Source organism: Mytilus californianus, unplaced genomic scaffold (assembly GCF_021869535.1).
Source record: "Mytilus californianus isolate M0D057914Y unplaced genomic scaffold, xbMytCali1.0.p SCAF_6, whole genome shotgun sequence".
NCBI classification, from domain to species: Eukaryota; Metazoa; Mollusca; class Bivalvia; order Mytilida; family Mytilidae; genus Mytilus; species Mytilus californianus.
Window position 1 is genome coordinate 69060541 of NW_026262712.1, and position 17288 is coordinate 69077828.

At 30.8% G+C, this 17288-nt stretch overlaps 1 protein-coding gene across 1 annotated transcript; it reads left to right on the plus strand.

The window, feature by feature from the left end:
- Nucleotides 1-1025: 1025 nt before the first annotated feature.
- Nucleotides 1026-14326, plus strand: LOC127706584 (uncharacterized). Its single transcript, XM_052211240.1, has 9 exons — nt 1026-1097; nt 2415-2483; nt 3679-3708; nt 4029-4076; nt 5440-5472; nt 11852-11986; nt 12700-12738; nt 13258-13296; nt 14036-14326. Exons 1-9 carry the CDS (start codon nt 1032-1034, stop codon nt 14324-14326), a joined length of 750 nt encoding a protein of 249 aa, XP_052067200.1. The 5' UTR covers nt 1026-1031.
- Nucleotides 14327-17288: the final 2962 nt, after the last annotated feature.

Sequence of the window (17288 nt, forward strand, 5' to 3'; positions counted from 1 at the left end):
TATAGGTGAAGAATTAGCTTCTCTTATAAGATAACAAGGAACCACATGACATTCCTTATTCTTCAGTATTAATTTCCATCGGTCATTTACAGAAAAAAAACGGACCAGTAAACCGGTTGTTAACAGACAATTACATGTTAATGACCGGTGGGGCGTGGTTTCTCTGTTTTTCATGTTATTGACCTGTGGGGCGTGGTTTTTCTCTTAAGAGTACCGGTATGTCTCTTTAATAAAACATTTTCCTTTTTTCAATTTTATATTGAAGTTGTTGAACTATTTACCATATGTGTTTTCGTTAATTATAAATTCATAGAAAACTTTATTTTGTATACATATACTGAAAAATTGCACGATAATGAATGGCAGTGACTGGTCTTTATTCTTTCCTATAGAACTCGTACAATAACTCGAGTTTGCTTTGAACAATTTGAAGTTATGAGAATTTTTTAAAACATGGTTCCTCAATAAAATAAACATAATAGTTATTGAAGAGCTGGTCATTATCGTGATACATGGACTGCCCGTAAGACAGTGTTATTGAATGCGACAGCGATAATGACCTCGTCTACGGCTAAGTCATTATCGTGATACATGGACTGCCCGTAAGACAGTGTTATTGAATGCGACAGCGATAATGACCTCGTCTACGGCTAAGTCATTATCGCTGACTAAGTAAATACCACTGTTCTATGGGCAGTCCACATATTACGATGATGACCAGTTTTTTTTCAATAACTATTATGTAAATATAGGCATTTAGATTTGATGTGAAACAATGAACCGATATCAGGGAGCAAACTCTTCATCTCTGTATTGCATACAATATTATATGCTAGTAAATCATAGATATTTTACTGGATTACACATTCAAATAACTTTTAGTGAGGTAGGCAATGACTGATTTCCTTTGCATTGTGTTGACTATGATCAAAACATATTATTCAAGCATGTTTTTATATATAGTTATTGTTTTTTTTAAAGTAAATGGGTTGTAAAAGTGTTTGTACATTCTCTTTCAGAATTCCAATTTTATGAAATATTCAAAATATTTTCCTAACAATCAAGAGTATGCAAGCAAAGTTTATAAAGATTTCTCGGTAAGTTGTTTTTGTTTATTATATTAAAATTGAAATTATAATTCTGTGTCATCTAGTCTCTTATGAAGAGTGGTTTCATTAGATATCATACCACATTTTGTCATTGGTATATTTGGAAATATATTCAATATGTCAAACGCAACCAAATAAATGTATGCAGTTTTCTTAAAACAAACTAAGAAAATATAAAATATAGAACTATATCCCCATATCTTAATTCAAGTCCTTTATTATTATTATTATTATTATCATTATTATTATTATCACTAAATAAAAGTTAAATTGCCCCATAATGTGTTCTGATTCATATGATGTGACACTAATTTATGTCGGTGCCAGGAAGTGTCTTTTATAAGATTAAACACATTGTTTCTAGAGGTTATTGATGTGTTAACCGGGGCGATTAACTCACAAACTGAATAAAAGTCCAAAGGACTTTTATGTTAAGTTTGTGAGTTAATCGCCCCGGTTTACACATCAATAACCTCTAGAAAAATGTGTTTAATCCTTATAATTCTTAAGCCAAATATTCGAGATTTAATTTAATGTAATGGCTACTATATTTACTATCAAATGCACAAATGACATGTCGTAACTAAGGAGTTAGCCGCCATATTGACTTTCTAAAATACATAAATGTTCGATAAATGCAACAGAATCTAAAATAAAATAACACCTACCTCAAAATCTTTATTTTAATGACATATTATTCGAATGTGAAGCGTACAAGTAACGAAATAATCTTTCGCTTGAAAGTTTTCATTCGTATGACGTCGTGTTTTGCCATGACATAAATTCGCTAAATCATTCGTGAAATTTCGCGGAATTTTTAAAAAAAATTTTAAAAATTTTATTCATTTTCAAAGCTTTAATGCATTATTTCTTTTTTGTTATATATGCATTAGAATAGAAACAACTGCTATGCATTTGTTTTTCAATCTCAATTTGCTGAAAATCCCGGGATCCCTGCATGCATGTGTATCGCGAATGAATAGATCAAAGTGAAGGTTACGAAAGTAGTTTCGGAAACATGGTTTATCGAAGTGTAAACTAAAGGAAAAAATTCAAATTGACCAATCCAATTCAAGTATTTATAGATATGCAAATCATATAAGAATTATTTGATATTATGCGACGCTTGTATGAACGATAAGTTTTTCCTTAACAATTTTTGTTCCAAACTTTATCGTCAAAACATTAAAACATTTACATATTTTATTGAAAAATATTATTCTTCTTTATTCAATTTTTATTATATTTATCCTTATGATTGAAATCATAAATTGTCTGTCATAATATAATTTTCGTTTAAAACAGATTAAAAAAAGACGAAAGAAGCAGAAGAGGTCAAAATCAGCTGATGCGAAATTTGAACATTCACCAACGGTATATATCTACTACGTTATATGTTCTTTTTTATCTAATGGTAATGTGTATATACATTACGTAAAGTATAAATTATTGTCTAAGAAAGTATACCCTTCAAAAACATGTTGATATTGACGTTTTTGATATACATTGTTTTGTTGTTTTTTTTCGAATAGTTTAATATAAACGTTTTGGTTACATCAAAATAATAGATACATACCAGAAACAAAAAAAAGTCGCCGAAAACAATACTTAAAATTGATGACATGTCTTGCGTTTGAGAAAAAGGTCTTACAGGATTATCAAAACAGTTCAAAACGAATTTAGAACAACGACAAAACAAAATGAGAATGGAAATGGTGAATATGTCAAATTGACAACAACCTGACCAAAGAACAAACAACAGACAAAAGGCCTCAAAACGGTCTTCAACACAGCGAGAAAAAGCGCACCTGGAGAAGGTCTCCAGCTGGCTTGCAATAAAGATGTGTACTAGTTCCGTGAAAATGGACATCACACTAAACTCCGAAACATATTAATGAACTGGAATAAATAAAAAACATACAAGAATAACAAAGGCCAGGGACTACTGACTTGGGACAGGCGCAAACATGCAACGGGGTTAATTGAACATGTTTTGTGAAATTTCAGTACTCCTGCAAAACCTCTAGTCAATGAAGAGTAAAGAAACACATAGCAATACACACTTTAAAACTCAGTTTAAAAGTAGTCCAAGTCCATTGTCAGAATGGATAACAGGAATACTAGGCAAAATGACAATGATACATAAAATAACAAAGGCGTGCTAGCAGTTAATGACATGTCAGCTCCAGACCTCGATTAATTAGTTTTCCGTCATATGACAACCAAGCACAATCCCTCCCGTTAGGAGTGTAGTATTATTCCATCGCAAAACCTTGAGAAGAACATACCTGTACAATGTAAATAAAGCTGCTGGATCTAGAATAAATGTGTTTATTTCAGATTGAAATACCTTATTGGTGAATCAATATTAATTTCAAATATGGATGTTGCAGATTGTTCTATAACACAATAATAATTTTTATGATATTTTTACTAGATATATGTTCTAAGAACACAATCACATTTAAGCATATACTTAGATATATATTGTCTTCACACGTCTTTTTGAGTTACACATGAATTATTTGATGAATGATTGTATATTAGCATTACCTTATTGTGTTTATAGATCTTAGATCCAACAGACCTCAAAGTAACAGTAAGTTTCAATTTAGTTTTACTAATTTCAACATTGAGATCAAATCTTTGAAAACACACAAGTGTTGTATCTTACAAAGTGTCATGACAGGAATGTTTTAACTTTGTATTGAATAATACATTCCTTTTATTCATTACCGAACCCAGCGCTTCCATGCAATTAATGTTTTTTTCTATCATAATGAATTGATATTATTAACTTTATGATATAAAACAATCATGTATTGAACACATTTGAGCACACCTTTCAATGCATTTTGTCAATTGGACAATTAATTGCCATATGAATATATTTATACAATTCAGGAAATATATTTATAGATTCTAGAACCAATAGACATCCCTCCTGAAGCCAATCACGAAGAAACTGTAAGTAACATCAAATTAGAATGATGACATATATATTTCAGCATCGTGATATAAATGAAAGACTTATAAAAACAAAAATAACACAATCCGACCAAAGAGTAGAAATCAGCCAAAGTTAAAAAAGATTAATGACAAATACTGTTTCTAAATTTTAAAAACGATTGTAAATTGGTTGGAAAATGAACCTATTATCAAAAGCTCAATAAATCGAATTTGCATCAAGCATTGAAATGAAAATTTGTAAATGTCAAAAAGAATCAAGAACTTATTAAAAGTGAAGGACTTTCCATTTTGAATGTTATATAACTTAAAAACAAAGATGAGTAGCATTTAACTTTCAAAATATTCTGGTTTTTTTTACGATTGTTATCTGCTATTTTAAAATCAAACATGGATGATGACACCTAAGATATCTGAGCTACAATTTCTTAAATTGTTTCAACATTAAGTTGTTATAAAGTTCACATCCGTACTTACTACGTATTGGCTAATGGGCTGCTGATACTATCGGGGACTTACAGTTCACATGCAGAGATACACGACCCTGCCGTGCAATGTATGATGACCTATAATTATTTACAACGTTCTCCTTATGTTTAGACATCATTGCTTAAAAGCACCTGCTTATAAAATTTAATCACGATTTTGTTGACCTTTTCGACTTTTCAGTCTCTCAACCCACTAGTCAGATGCTTTTGTAGTCCTAGAAATTGAGATACCAGATCAATTTACTGACCTGTAGTTGTGTCCTATTCTGGATTATGCCACTTTTACTGACTATGTATTCTCATGTCTGATTATGCATGCATATCAAGAGACCCTTACCCTTTATATTCACCAGGGCCTGCATATGTTAGAGCTTCTGCGATTCCCTCAGTTTGTGTTTGTTACCTTGAATTATAAGATCGAAATCGATTAACGTGATTTGAACATTCATAAACTAATGTCGCTTTAATTTATTGAACATTATATAATGTAAAGAAGCTGCTTTCAAGGTTATGCTTATTTTCATTTTTTTTTTTTATCTTGTTTTAATACTTTTTATATACAGTTGAACAGTAGTTGAAAGCTAATAAGTTATTACACAAACTATATAGATCTGTTATGATACAATGGAAAGACAATCTATTTTATACTAGAATTATGAAATTGATTCATTTCCACATTTGGGAGAACAACATTGAAAAAATAAATACCAATCTAGACTACTGAAGATTACTGAAAACTAATGTTATTATCGAAATATCATAAAATCGTTCTGTATCTAATTACATATTGGTTAGGATAAATTCAAATATTTGTATTCCAATTTTAAGCCATGTAACGAGACTAACTACAATGTATTGCCAAACTTAATTTGCAGTCAAGGAATTGGACTTACAAAAAAAGAAAGAAGGTATGTTATGTTATGATGTTATGAGAAATTAAGCTATACACTATCTTTAAGCTGCAAATGAAATATTTTCGTTAAAGATATCCCAAACGAAACAAAACGTCATAAATAATTATAAAGCGTACGTTCGATTAACATAATGTACCATATTACAATGAATATATATAAATGATGAATTAAAATTCACCGTTCTTTTTGTGACGTCATTATTAACCTTTATCTGAAGGGATCATCATAGAAAACATGGACGTTTAATTTTTGGTTAAAGTTTTAAGACAGGAAACACGAGGCAGAGGCTTTCGATGAAAAAAATATTAACATGTTTGTTATGATAAATGACCGACGTTCATATCTGAAAAACAATGTTAAGCGCTCGTTTTGTCCTATCCTAACTGTGATTGAAACACAGAAGAATTTGTTAACTTTAAAAAATGATCCATATTTTGGTTTTAATAGGGATGTAACGGGAACATTTGTACCAAAAATTTGACAGAAAATAGTCCACGTTCACTTTCTCACACATGTATGCATCATATTAAAACACGTTTAGTCCTCGAATAATGAACCTGAATAATGCATAGTTATGCAAATTGTTCAGTAACGTTAAGAAATATATACCAATGCAAATGGAATGAATATACTTATAATAACAAAGAAGATATGGTACGATTGCCAATTAAACAACTCTCACAAGAGACCAAATGACACAGAAATTAACAACGAAAGGACACCGTACGACCTGCAAAAATGAGCAAAGCCAACACCGTATAGTCAGCTATAAAAGGCCCCGAAATGGCAAATGTAAAACAATTCAAACGAGAAAACTAACGGCCTAATCCATCTTCAGGAAAATGAACGAAAACAACTTTGTAACAAAGCAACAACACAGAACCACTGAATGATAGGCTCCTGACTTAGGAAAGGCACTTACATGCAGAAGGTGGCGGGGTTTATTCATTGTTATATAACCCAGTTCAATCATCCTTTTTCCTTTGATTATATATTGATGAACTATTTAGGAAATGATTCTATAAACTTATTGTGTAAAGACGATAAATATACCTTTTAACTTATCATATTCGCTTTAATAAATTGAGGATAAAAATGGGGAACAACAACCCGACCAAAGAGCAGACAACAAACGAAGGCCACCAATGAGTCGTGAGCGCAGCGAGAATCCCGCACCCGAGGGTGGTCCTCAGAATAGAATTGTTGGCGCATGGTTGACTTGCGATATAGGGATATATCATTTAGTGAAAACATCATATATACAAAAGAGTGATAGTTTTTGCTAAGTCAATATTTTTAACAATTGAAAACGACTTAGTATCATAATTTACAATTATACATAGTTTAAGTCTTTTTTTAAGTTCATCGGTTTTCTCGCTTTTCATATTTGTCAACTTATTCTAGTTACACTTCTTGTTTGTTATTTAATCTGCATTGGGTCTTTTTTTGTACAGGGACCACATATAACAAAACAAAACAATAACTTCTTGTTCTTAGTAACTTAACACCAATAAATATATAATCTTTCAAATATGTCTTGTCTTACTTATGCGAGATTACATTTTTGGTCGGCACAGTTATGTAAAAAAATGGTACGCAGGCAGGTTGATGCTGTTCTACGGTAAATTGGGTATTTATTCATAACAAAATCTTTGAAATTATTTAGAATTTTTATCAAGTAACTTTCATACCCAGAACTAATTTTGATCATACCTTATATGATCCAAACTTTTAATTTCTGTTGTCTCAGAACTGCCCACCTGGTTACCATGGTAACGGGCGACATTGAAAGATGGCGTGTCAACCTTCAACTTCACGAGCCCGGCACACCCCAAAGAACTACACTAATGAATGAAAATAAAGTTGTATTTGGTTGATAAAAATGTTTTCTTTCCTGTAACAGCTGTTTCTTTCTGAAATTATGCCCTTTTTTAATAGAAAATAACAGAAGTGACATACAATCCAACCATGGCTACACCAAAAACCAACTTCCCTGTCCATTTAAAAGCGTTGTGCTCATTTTAAGATCAAGAAACAGCAATCACGGTATTCATGAGCTTTTCAAGAATAAATATGCCAAGTTTTAAATAGATCAATAAATATTAACGGGGTGCGCCAATGCCATCTTTATAAATGAATGAGGCATAAGTCCTTTCGCGGTTATATGTAAACACTGAAATGATTCAGATCGATTATTCCCCTTTTTGGTGTCAAAGTACAGGGAAAGAAATAAACGACATTTTGTCATTATTTTGATAGTTATTGACTTGAAATGGACACATTAAAGATGTCAAACAATGTTATTTTTAACATTTTTATACTTGAATGTGTTAATGAATCTTAAAAAACATTTAACGTTAGCCACCACACTTATACACTTTATAAGAACCTTCGTAACCTCATGTTCATTTCTAACTCCACATGTGTGACGACTATAAATAAAATTAACTTGTTTACTTACTTAGCTTCAATTCTCATAGGGTTTTTAAGACTTTAAGATGACGAACGGCAATAATTTTTTTCTAAAACAAATGAAGAGAACGTAATAAGCCAATTCTTCCAAATTTTGCGTGTTTCATGAAAAATATTAATCTGCCCAGACCTGATAAAAATTTTGAAAATGTTCTTTTTTAAAAACATTTTTAAATACTTCACTGACATTAGTATGGATCGGAAAACTGTCACATATGTAAATGCATCTTTCCAGAGACAATATTTGCTTTAAGCTAGAATTTCTCTATGTTCATTTGCTGAAAATGCATCATTCATTCATTGCAGTCTCTTCAGTATAAAATTTATTAAATCAATTAATTTGATAACAAGTCCTTTGGTCCAGGATTTAAACCAGCAAAAACTATAATACTAGGTAAATAATTATATACTCAATTTTTATTGTTATAGAAAAAATTAAAATAAGAGGTGAAACTATTTGTTTAATTTAATAAAGGGGTATGCATGTGAAACAAAGACTTTACTTCTTGAGTTCATCATGAGTATTAATTAATTATTAAGTACATAATGTCTATTTAGAAAGTTTCATAAAATACTTATAATTATTCATTCATTTCAAAACAGTTTTCTCACACTTAATATCAAAAGCATTGTTCAGGTCACATTAAACTGAAAATCCTTATCACAATACATACAATATTTTTTTTTTTCCATGATCCATTATAAATGTAGACAAATATCATCCTGTTGATTTTTATATGTTATTGTTTCACTGGAAAATTCTTTATTCTTTAATTTTTCTTTTGATTCATGTCACATGCAAAGAATATTCCTATATACCAGTAAGCACATGCAGTTACCAGCCTGCCAAATATGATGTTTGGATTATAATTCTCACTCATTTCAATATGTATAGATCCAAAATTATCTCAATAACTGGCATATCATGAATAATGATGTGAACATTTCGTTTTTTGTGTTGATCTTACAAGAAAGTGCACAGTCCTTTCCTCTGATGTAATACTTTCATTCCTTTTCTGCAGTGTTCCTGAGTCAGTTTAAACATATAATTTTTCCTTTTTATATCCATTTGTTGAACTGAAAATTATTTCATTCCAAAGTTTTTCTTTCAATTCACATGTGACATTCCATGGATTATTTCCTATTAAGCTCTGTAGTTATTGTGTTATATATGTCTTCACAATTATTATCTTTAAAACTTTTTTCTTTTCATGCATAGATCTAAAATTATCCCAAAATATGATTATATATATGGTCTGTCCTTGTGTCTGTTGAATTTCAAGTAAAACAAGTGCACAATATTTTCCTCTGATTACTTTTTCAATTTCAGTTTGTAAAAACTATTATTACACCATTGATTCCAAGTCATCTTAATTATAATACTGAAAAAAAAATATTGTAATAGTTAGAGGCAATCTAAATGGTATTGCATTCATGTTATGATACACATAGTAAACTTCAGTTTAAATTTTATTTTCCTAAATATCATTTAAGTAAATTAAGCTTGTCATGAATAAAACTCTGTGGTGATTTAAAATGTACCTTAAAATTAAGTCCTTTCTGTAAAACTACAATTAAACTTTAACTACAGGATACTTTAACTGATATTTATCCATCACAATGCTTAACCACTTTGTTATTTTTTATAACTTAATCAATCAATATTCATTTGACTGAATCCAACTCAATGAATCAGAAAAATTATGCAAACCTACTGCATAAGGGTCAAAATGGGGTTCACTTATAGGGAATAATTAGGGGAGTGCAGAATAAAGAATGAAAAAATGAAAGGACACAGAAAAACAGGGGAAAAAAGAAAAGAGAATAATCGGGTGTTAAAACATAAATAAAGACTAGAGAAATTTAAAAATTCAAAGAATAAAGATATGAAGGAGCCCTATCCAGACCCTTTGCTGACATACATTATAAAATTAATGCTTACATTGTGTGGACCTCTTGCTTAATATAATTGAAACATGTCTTTAAGCATTAATATTGTCATTTTAATGTAACAGTATGGTGTGAATCATTATACAAAAGAAGTTACAATAATTACTGAAAGGTTTCAAACTAGATTTACACATCCCATTGTAAATGAACAAGAATAAGACTTATGTTTATTGTTTTAAGTGATGCTTGTCAAAATGTGGAAAAGATCTACACAAAGAAATATAATTAAAACTGACAGATTTCAGATACAAATTTTGATAGTTAACCAATATTTATAACAAATAAACATTAATCTATGGACTAACATATATTAAAGTAGAATATATTAATTAATGTAAAAATTTAAATGTACACAAAAAGGGATGAATGAAGATGATGGTATAATGAATATCAGATTTAAAACCATACACAATGAGATTTTTTTTCTTTAAATTATGGCCATAATAAAAAAAATAGCTATTATATATATTTCATGTGCCTGCCTTTTCAATTTTAATAATATTCTGGCAAATCATAAGTATGATTGCATACACAGTGCCATGCATGCATTTATTTTAAAATATTTTCTTTCTCTTTATATGTTATCCAATGAAATAAACATAAAGGGAAATAATTTTTCATGTGCAATCTGAAGATTCATGCTCAAAACTTACTGAATAGCTATGTCTCGTGTTTGCCTCCAACCTAAACTTAAAAACATGACATGCATCAGAGGCGAATAGGGGAAGGGGTGGGGTGCAACCAGGGTGCTCGGACTTCTTACAAGTTCCATCCTTTCCTTTTGAAAATCATGGCATCCAGTCTGCAAAATGTCACAAATATTAATCAATGGTCAATGAAGAAATTATCCTTTAAATCCTGGACTATTAGATAATGTTTAAGTCACAGTTTAAACGAGTTAAATACTTTTGACTTGGATAGTTTATTCATTGGAAGTCAAATCAGATGCGGATCAAGGATTTTCAAAAGGGGGACCCGGGGTTCCCTGATTCAGTAACGTTTGGAGTGGGACATGTCAAAAGTCTATGCATTAGCCATTTCATTTAGCTCAATTAAGGGGGCACCCTTACCTTCCCTTTAATTTGCCTCCGAGTTTACTTCTCTTGTTATGTTGACATCAAAACGCCTAAGTTGCAGCTTAATCTAGATTCTAGATTCATACAAAATCGAGACGCTATCTTCAATCAAATGAAGATCTACAAACCTCGGCAATAATATTAGCTATAATAGTGTTTAACAAACTTACCTCAAAATATAAGCAACATTCATCTTTAGACGTGATTTTGTTAGCAGGTCTATCATAACAAGGTGCCCGATCAGCTGTTCGTGACAAGCTCAAATTTGACGTCGAATAAACGTTTTAGCCAATCACGTTCCGCATAGTTTAGATTATGACGTCAGATTTAGATTTCGATGCAATCATCGAAAATCATTGCTTAATTTTTCTAAAGTGCATTAACCTGCCTGCGTACTTGCTGGCACAACCATCTTCAATGACAATCATTATGGACTGTAAACATACTATGTATTAAAATTGAGAATGGAAATAGGGAACATGTCAAAGAGACAACAACCCAACCAAAGAGCAGACAAAAGCAGAAGGCCACCAATGGGTCTTCATCGTGGCGAGAAAATCCCGCACGCGATGTTGGTCTTCAGCTGGCCCCTCAATAAAATTGTGTACTAGTTCAGTGAAAATGGACTGCACACTAAACTCCAAAACATATAAATGAACTAAAATTAAAAATACAAACAAGACTAACAAAATAGGTTACAATGAACATTTAAGGCAATTGCAATGGTAGATTTAATAATATTTTCTTTTAAATATGTAAATATTTAAGCTAAGAAAGCTGTGATAAAGTTACTACTTTCAAAAAAATTTGCAATGCCTTTGATTTAGTATATAATATGATTTAATTCCCGTCCAAAAATACGATGTTGTTTCTAGCATCCCGAAGCTAGCACATGTGCAACCCAAACAGAGGCCGTCGATACCATACAGACATATACACAGACAGATAATAAAAGCGTGCATGAAATGGCAATTCAGACATTGGATGAGGAAGTTACTGATAGCCCAAAGGTAACTGTAGCTATGTGTATGATATGTTTTAAGACATGAAATTGAAAACACATAAATGACATAAATGCAAACTACTTGGACTATGGTGAATAAGTAATATTGAAAGTAAGTTATATAAAGCAATGTGTGATTGAAAACGCATAACAGTAGACTACTTGGACACTCAATATTTGAAAACGGAACTAATTTTAGTATTATCTTTGATACCTAATAAACTAGTATTTCCTCCTATGCATCATGATGTCAACATCTAGCATCAAACAAGGTTGCAATTATGAACTGCTTTTTTCAAACATCCTCCTCCTCCTCCTCCTCCTCCTCCTCCTCCTCCTCCTCATCATCATCATCATCATCATCATCATCATCATCATCATCATCATCATCGTCGTCGTCGTCGTCGTCGTCGTCGTCGTCGTCGTCGTCGTCGTCGTCATCGTCATCATCATCATCATCATCATCATCATCATCATCATCATCATCATCATCATCATCATCATCATCATCATCATCATCATTATCAATAATTTTTACGTATGTGAATCAAGGCAAATGTGCTTGGTTACCTTTACATACCAACTTAATTTAGAAAATCATCCAAAAACAACTTACACTTATTTTTATGTCATTGGGAAATCAGTAAAACAAAAAAACAAAAAAAATCGTGTCTAAAGTTTGGAAAAACAAACACATATATTGTCTAATTATTTTCATAGATCAATTTTGTGGACACTTCACAGATACCAACATTTGAGGTAAACGTGTTTTCATATTTTTAATTTTATATCTTTACAAGTATTTGTCTGTTCCTACCTTGTGGGTTTTTTTTATATTATATTCACTTAAAACTAGGTAAAAAAATAAACTGTTGTAATATAAAAATACAGAAATACGATATGATTGCAATGAAGACATATCAATCCAGATAAAAGCATGTTAACATACACATTTTGTGTAGTACGACCTGCTATCTCACAAGAAAAAAAAAACGAATTGTAGAGTATAAGGGTAAACACAGTGAACAGATCTAGAGTCTTCGGACAAAACAGTGAACAGTGCAAAATTTTTAGCGCGAAACACAAAGTTACTGCTAAAATGCTCTCACCATATAAATTCTTTTAGGGTTATGGTTGAGTTTTATGTTTGTCTGCTGTTTTGTTTTAATTCGACATAAAGTTCTCGGACATAATTCTAGAAATAGCTTCATAATGTTCTGTATCATCTTAATAAGATTTTTTTTTATAATTTATGACACAACTTTTTCATTATTTTAGTTTGTTGATACACAACAGTCTTCAACAGAAGATACACAGGTAAAAACGAATTAACACATGAAAGTAGTAAATATTCGATCGCTTCATATGTATCACTGTATCCTTTAATCAAGATTCAATGTGTGCCATTCAACTTGTAGCATGATTTTGTCGATGGCATTAAGATACGTTATAACGTTGATAAATCTTTTAGGAGTAAGTTTGTTGAGAACATTGAGAAATCAAGGAAAAATATAATGCAGTCAACGAACCTCCTACTCCATTCGCTACATATGGGTTACATATGGCAATGTTAAATGATTCAAATAATGCATAAAAAAAAATTGATCAGCTGCCTTTACCTTTATTTACATTTCTTGAAAAAAAAAGGAAATAATGGTATGTCAGTGAATATTGAGATTCGAACTGAAAATAATTCTAAATTTGCATCTTATCAACGTTATTAATGATGATGAGTAGTTCGATTATGTGCTTCGATAATTATAATTGTTCTCATAAAATGTATTTTTACTCGCTAAATGGGCAAAGCTCTAAATGGGATGATTTATACAACAGCAACTTCTATAAACGAAATACATTTATGAATGTAGATGTAACTTTTCATATGATTTAAAAAAAAAAATGGTCAAACAATGATCAAATGATATATAGGAAAGACTTTTCCAATAGTCAGTAGTTTGCCCGTATGTCGTGATAAGTGTAAATCCAAATACAAACAATATAATTGTAAAAATATTATTTTGTCAAAAATGTTATTTACACATGTGTATGTCGGTAGAAATCAACAACTCCGCCTCCAGAACAGATTTGGATTGAGATGAAGAATTGTGGCGAGCCAAGAATAGTTGTTTCTGTGATAGGTGCTTATAATGAAAGGATGCCATCGTATGCATGGGCTGACCATTCGTTGTTTATTAAAGCCCTTAACCATGTGGCAAGATATGCTGGAAGTAAAATTATTTTACCTACAACTCATAATAATTATAAATGTAGCTTGAACTTAGGAATTTCAATGCATAATACACAATTCATATCAAAACGAACTCTTGCATACAGTTTCATAGACTAAAATTAAGGATTTTTTAGCAATGTATGTATGCTTTCATAGAACATGCACCAACGTGAATAAATACTTTGCTATATTGAAGACGTAGATTACAATATGTAATAAAAAGAATAAATATATATTGGGGAATCTATCAAGACTCTACCGCCTGGGGCAGCTTTTGAACATTTGACATTATACCTTTAGCTACATGTATAAAGAACCTATTCAATCGTTCACACATATAGAAAATACAAATAAGTATTCATGTAAAAAATGTACATAATCGCTTACTAGTATTTCATTCGTAATTAGGTTCTAATTCTTGTTATGACCTACTGTTAAAACTATAGTATTTCCTTTTGAAAAAACATACCAGAATACTATAGAAATTCTCCTAAGGCTATTTTTCTATTTCGTATCTTAATTATCAATGTTAATGAATGGACAGAGGTAATATGATTGTTCAATTCTTTTTTTTTGATATCCTCACACATGATAATATTTTAGGGTTGCAAGAACAAATGTCATCGTATATTTTTCTCTGATTTTTTTGTCTTTCTGTAGAAACATTAATCTCGAACAAAATTGAAAATTTTATACCTTTCGAAAACATATTTAGCGTATTACGATGACTAATAACCATATCGATGAACTGTTTAATGCAGATGTTACTAATCAAACCTTCAAATTTAAATAGGTTGTGGTTTTATATTTAAAGAAGAAGATACAGATTTTCTACAAAGCATTGTCAAAAAGTCTTGTGCAATTGAAGGTTTACCACAAACATACGGATACTTCTCCGTGCATCTTTTAGTAAGATATATTCATAGATAAATTTTGAACGGCTCTTATAATCTGAATATATCTTCAAAAGCTGATTTTAATCATTTTCATTTTAAAAAACAAATATAATGCACACCTTGCAAATTCCTTTATGCATGTTGGAGTGGTAAGTCATCAGCCTTTTCTTAAATTAGAAAAAAACATGCATTAACCTGAAAATTAGATAGATATTATAAATGCTTTGTGTTAGTAATGAACAATAACAAAACATTGACTACTGGACTGTAGGTGCTTAAGTAGTCATAGTACACGCTTTCATAGATTTAAACGGATTCAAGTAAATGACAAAACACTTGGTAATACAAAAACAAAGTGTCTTACATTATTATTTTATGACAAATATTACAAACCTATATAAACAAAGCATATGTTAAGGCCAGTAATGGAATTCGAACATGTTTAAATGATCACATATATGAAGTAAATCATTTTATTTTGGTTTAGAATGACGAAAAGCACGAACAAGAAATAATAGAAGTGAGTACAATATTTTGGCAATACATTATTTGATGTGTTCAAAAATAACCTACAAGGTCTAAATTTCTGGTGTGTACATTGATAACATTACTTTATATCATTGAAAAAGACAAATAACACCCTTAAACAAAATTGAAGTTAAATAACAATTATAATATGGCAATAAAACAATTTGTCTTAAGTTTAATGGATGGGTTAAGTTATTCATAAGCAGAAGGACATTCAAAATAACGAAAGTTAAATATATGTGTCCGATGTACTTCTCTGATATCTTTGTCACCACCCAGAAATTCAATTTCAAAGCTAAATCTTTCTATATATATAATCAAAAAGTTGTATCTGATACCGTAAATTGTTTTTTTTTGTTGTAGTTTTATTTTGGTTTATTTGGTGCCTCCAATGAAAGTGCCAAAATTTAACACACGAAAATAAAGCAAACACTAAAAATTGAAACGCCAAAATCGGTATGACAATATCGTTATGTTAATTGTTGGGGAAAACATTTTATGTTATTATATCTTCCGTATATTTCCTACAATTCTATACATAGCCAAATCTGCAAATAAATACCTGATATAATTTGAAAACAACATTATACAATTTAACTTAATTGTCAATTTTCTGAAATTGTTAAGAAAACACAACATGAACTTTTATTCACACAAGTACTATTGCTGATTAGACTCCTGTATTGGTAATTAGAATATCAAAACTGCTTGTAGTCCTTTATCTTCAATTAATTAACATGTACTGTCAGAGGCATAAGGATTAAAATTTAAATCCTTGATCATCAAGAGATTAACATGTACTGCAATAGTTTAAATTTTAATTCATACGATATTTGTAAAAAGTAAATGATCTATTGAAAAAGTGATTTTAAAGATTTTATCTCGTATTTTCTTTCAGCTTCGAACGACGATATACGGAATTTTTGCAATTCCATCCGTATCTGATTCCTTCATTTAGTTAACTTTGTTGTGTTTGTAGTATGAGAAATTCAATGATATTTTGTCAATAAACGGGTAAATAAAAGCAAATGTGTATGAATGAGCTTGCTCACTACTATTGTTCCAAAACTGAACATTTCAATTGGACGAAGCACCAAAATTACACATACCAAAAATAAAATACATGCCTTTCGACAGAAAACCGCCAAAATATCCCGAAGCCAAAATTTTTCAATTTACGGTAATGTTGATCATGGAGCGGGTCCAGACATTTTCATAATGTGTTTGTGTGTGGGGCCCGCTCGAGTCATGCTTTAGTGATTCCCTATATAATCAACCAAAATTTACCCAGAAAAGTGGCCCCCGCCCCACACACCCCTGGATCCGCATATTGCCTTAGCTATTTCAAAATTACACCACACATGTTTCAAGAAAAGTATGCTTTAAATCATGTACGTATCAAATCACTGAATGCGGATCTAAGATTACCGTTTAGAGAGGCAGTCCACCAGAAGTATCAACTAAATTGTATTTGAATGTTTCTTCTGCAAATGCTATTAAAAATAAAGGATCGTCAGTAAAAAGCATACTCTTACAATTTGACATGGCAATATAATTGCTATGGCGCAAACATCTGGACAGCAACCATCGCCTTGTGTTTTAAATAAATAATTCCTTTCTTAAATTGCTTATATTTTTTTCTTTCCTAGAACAAA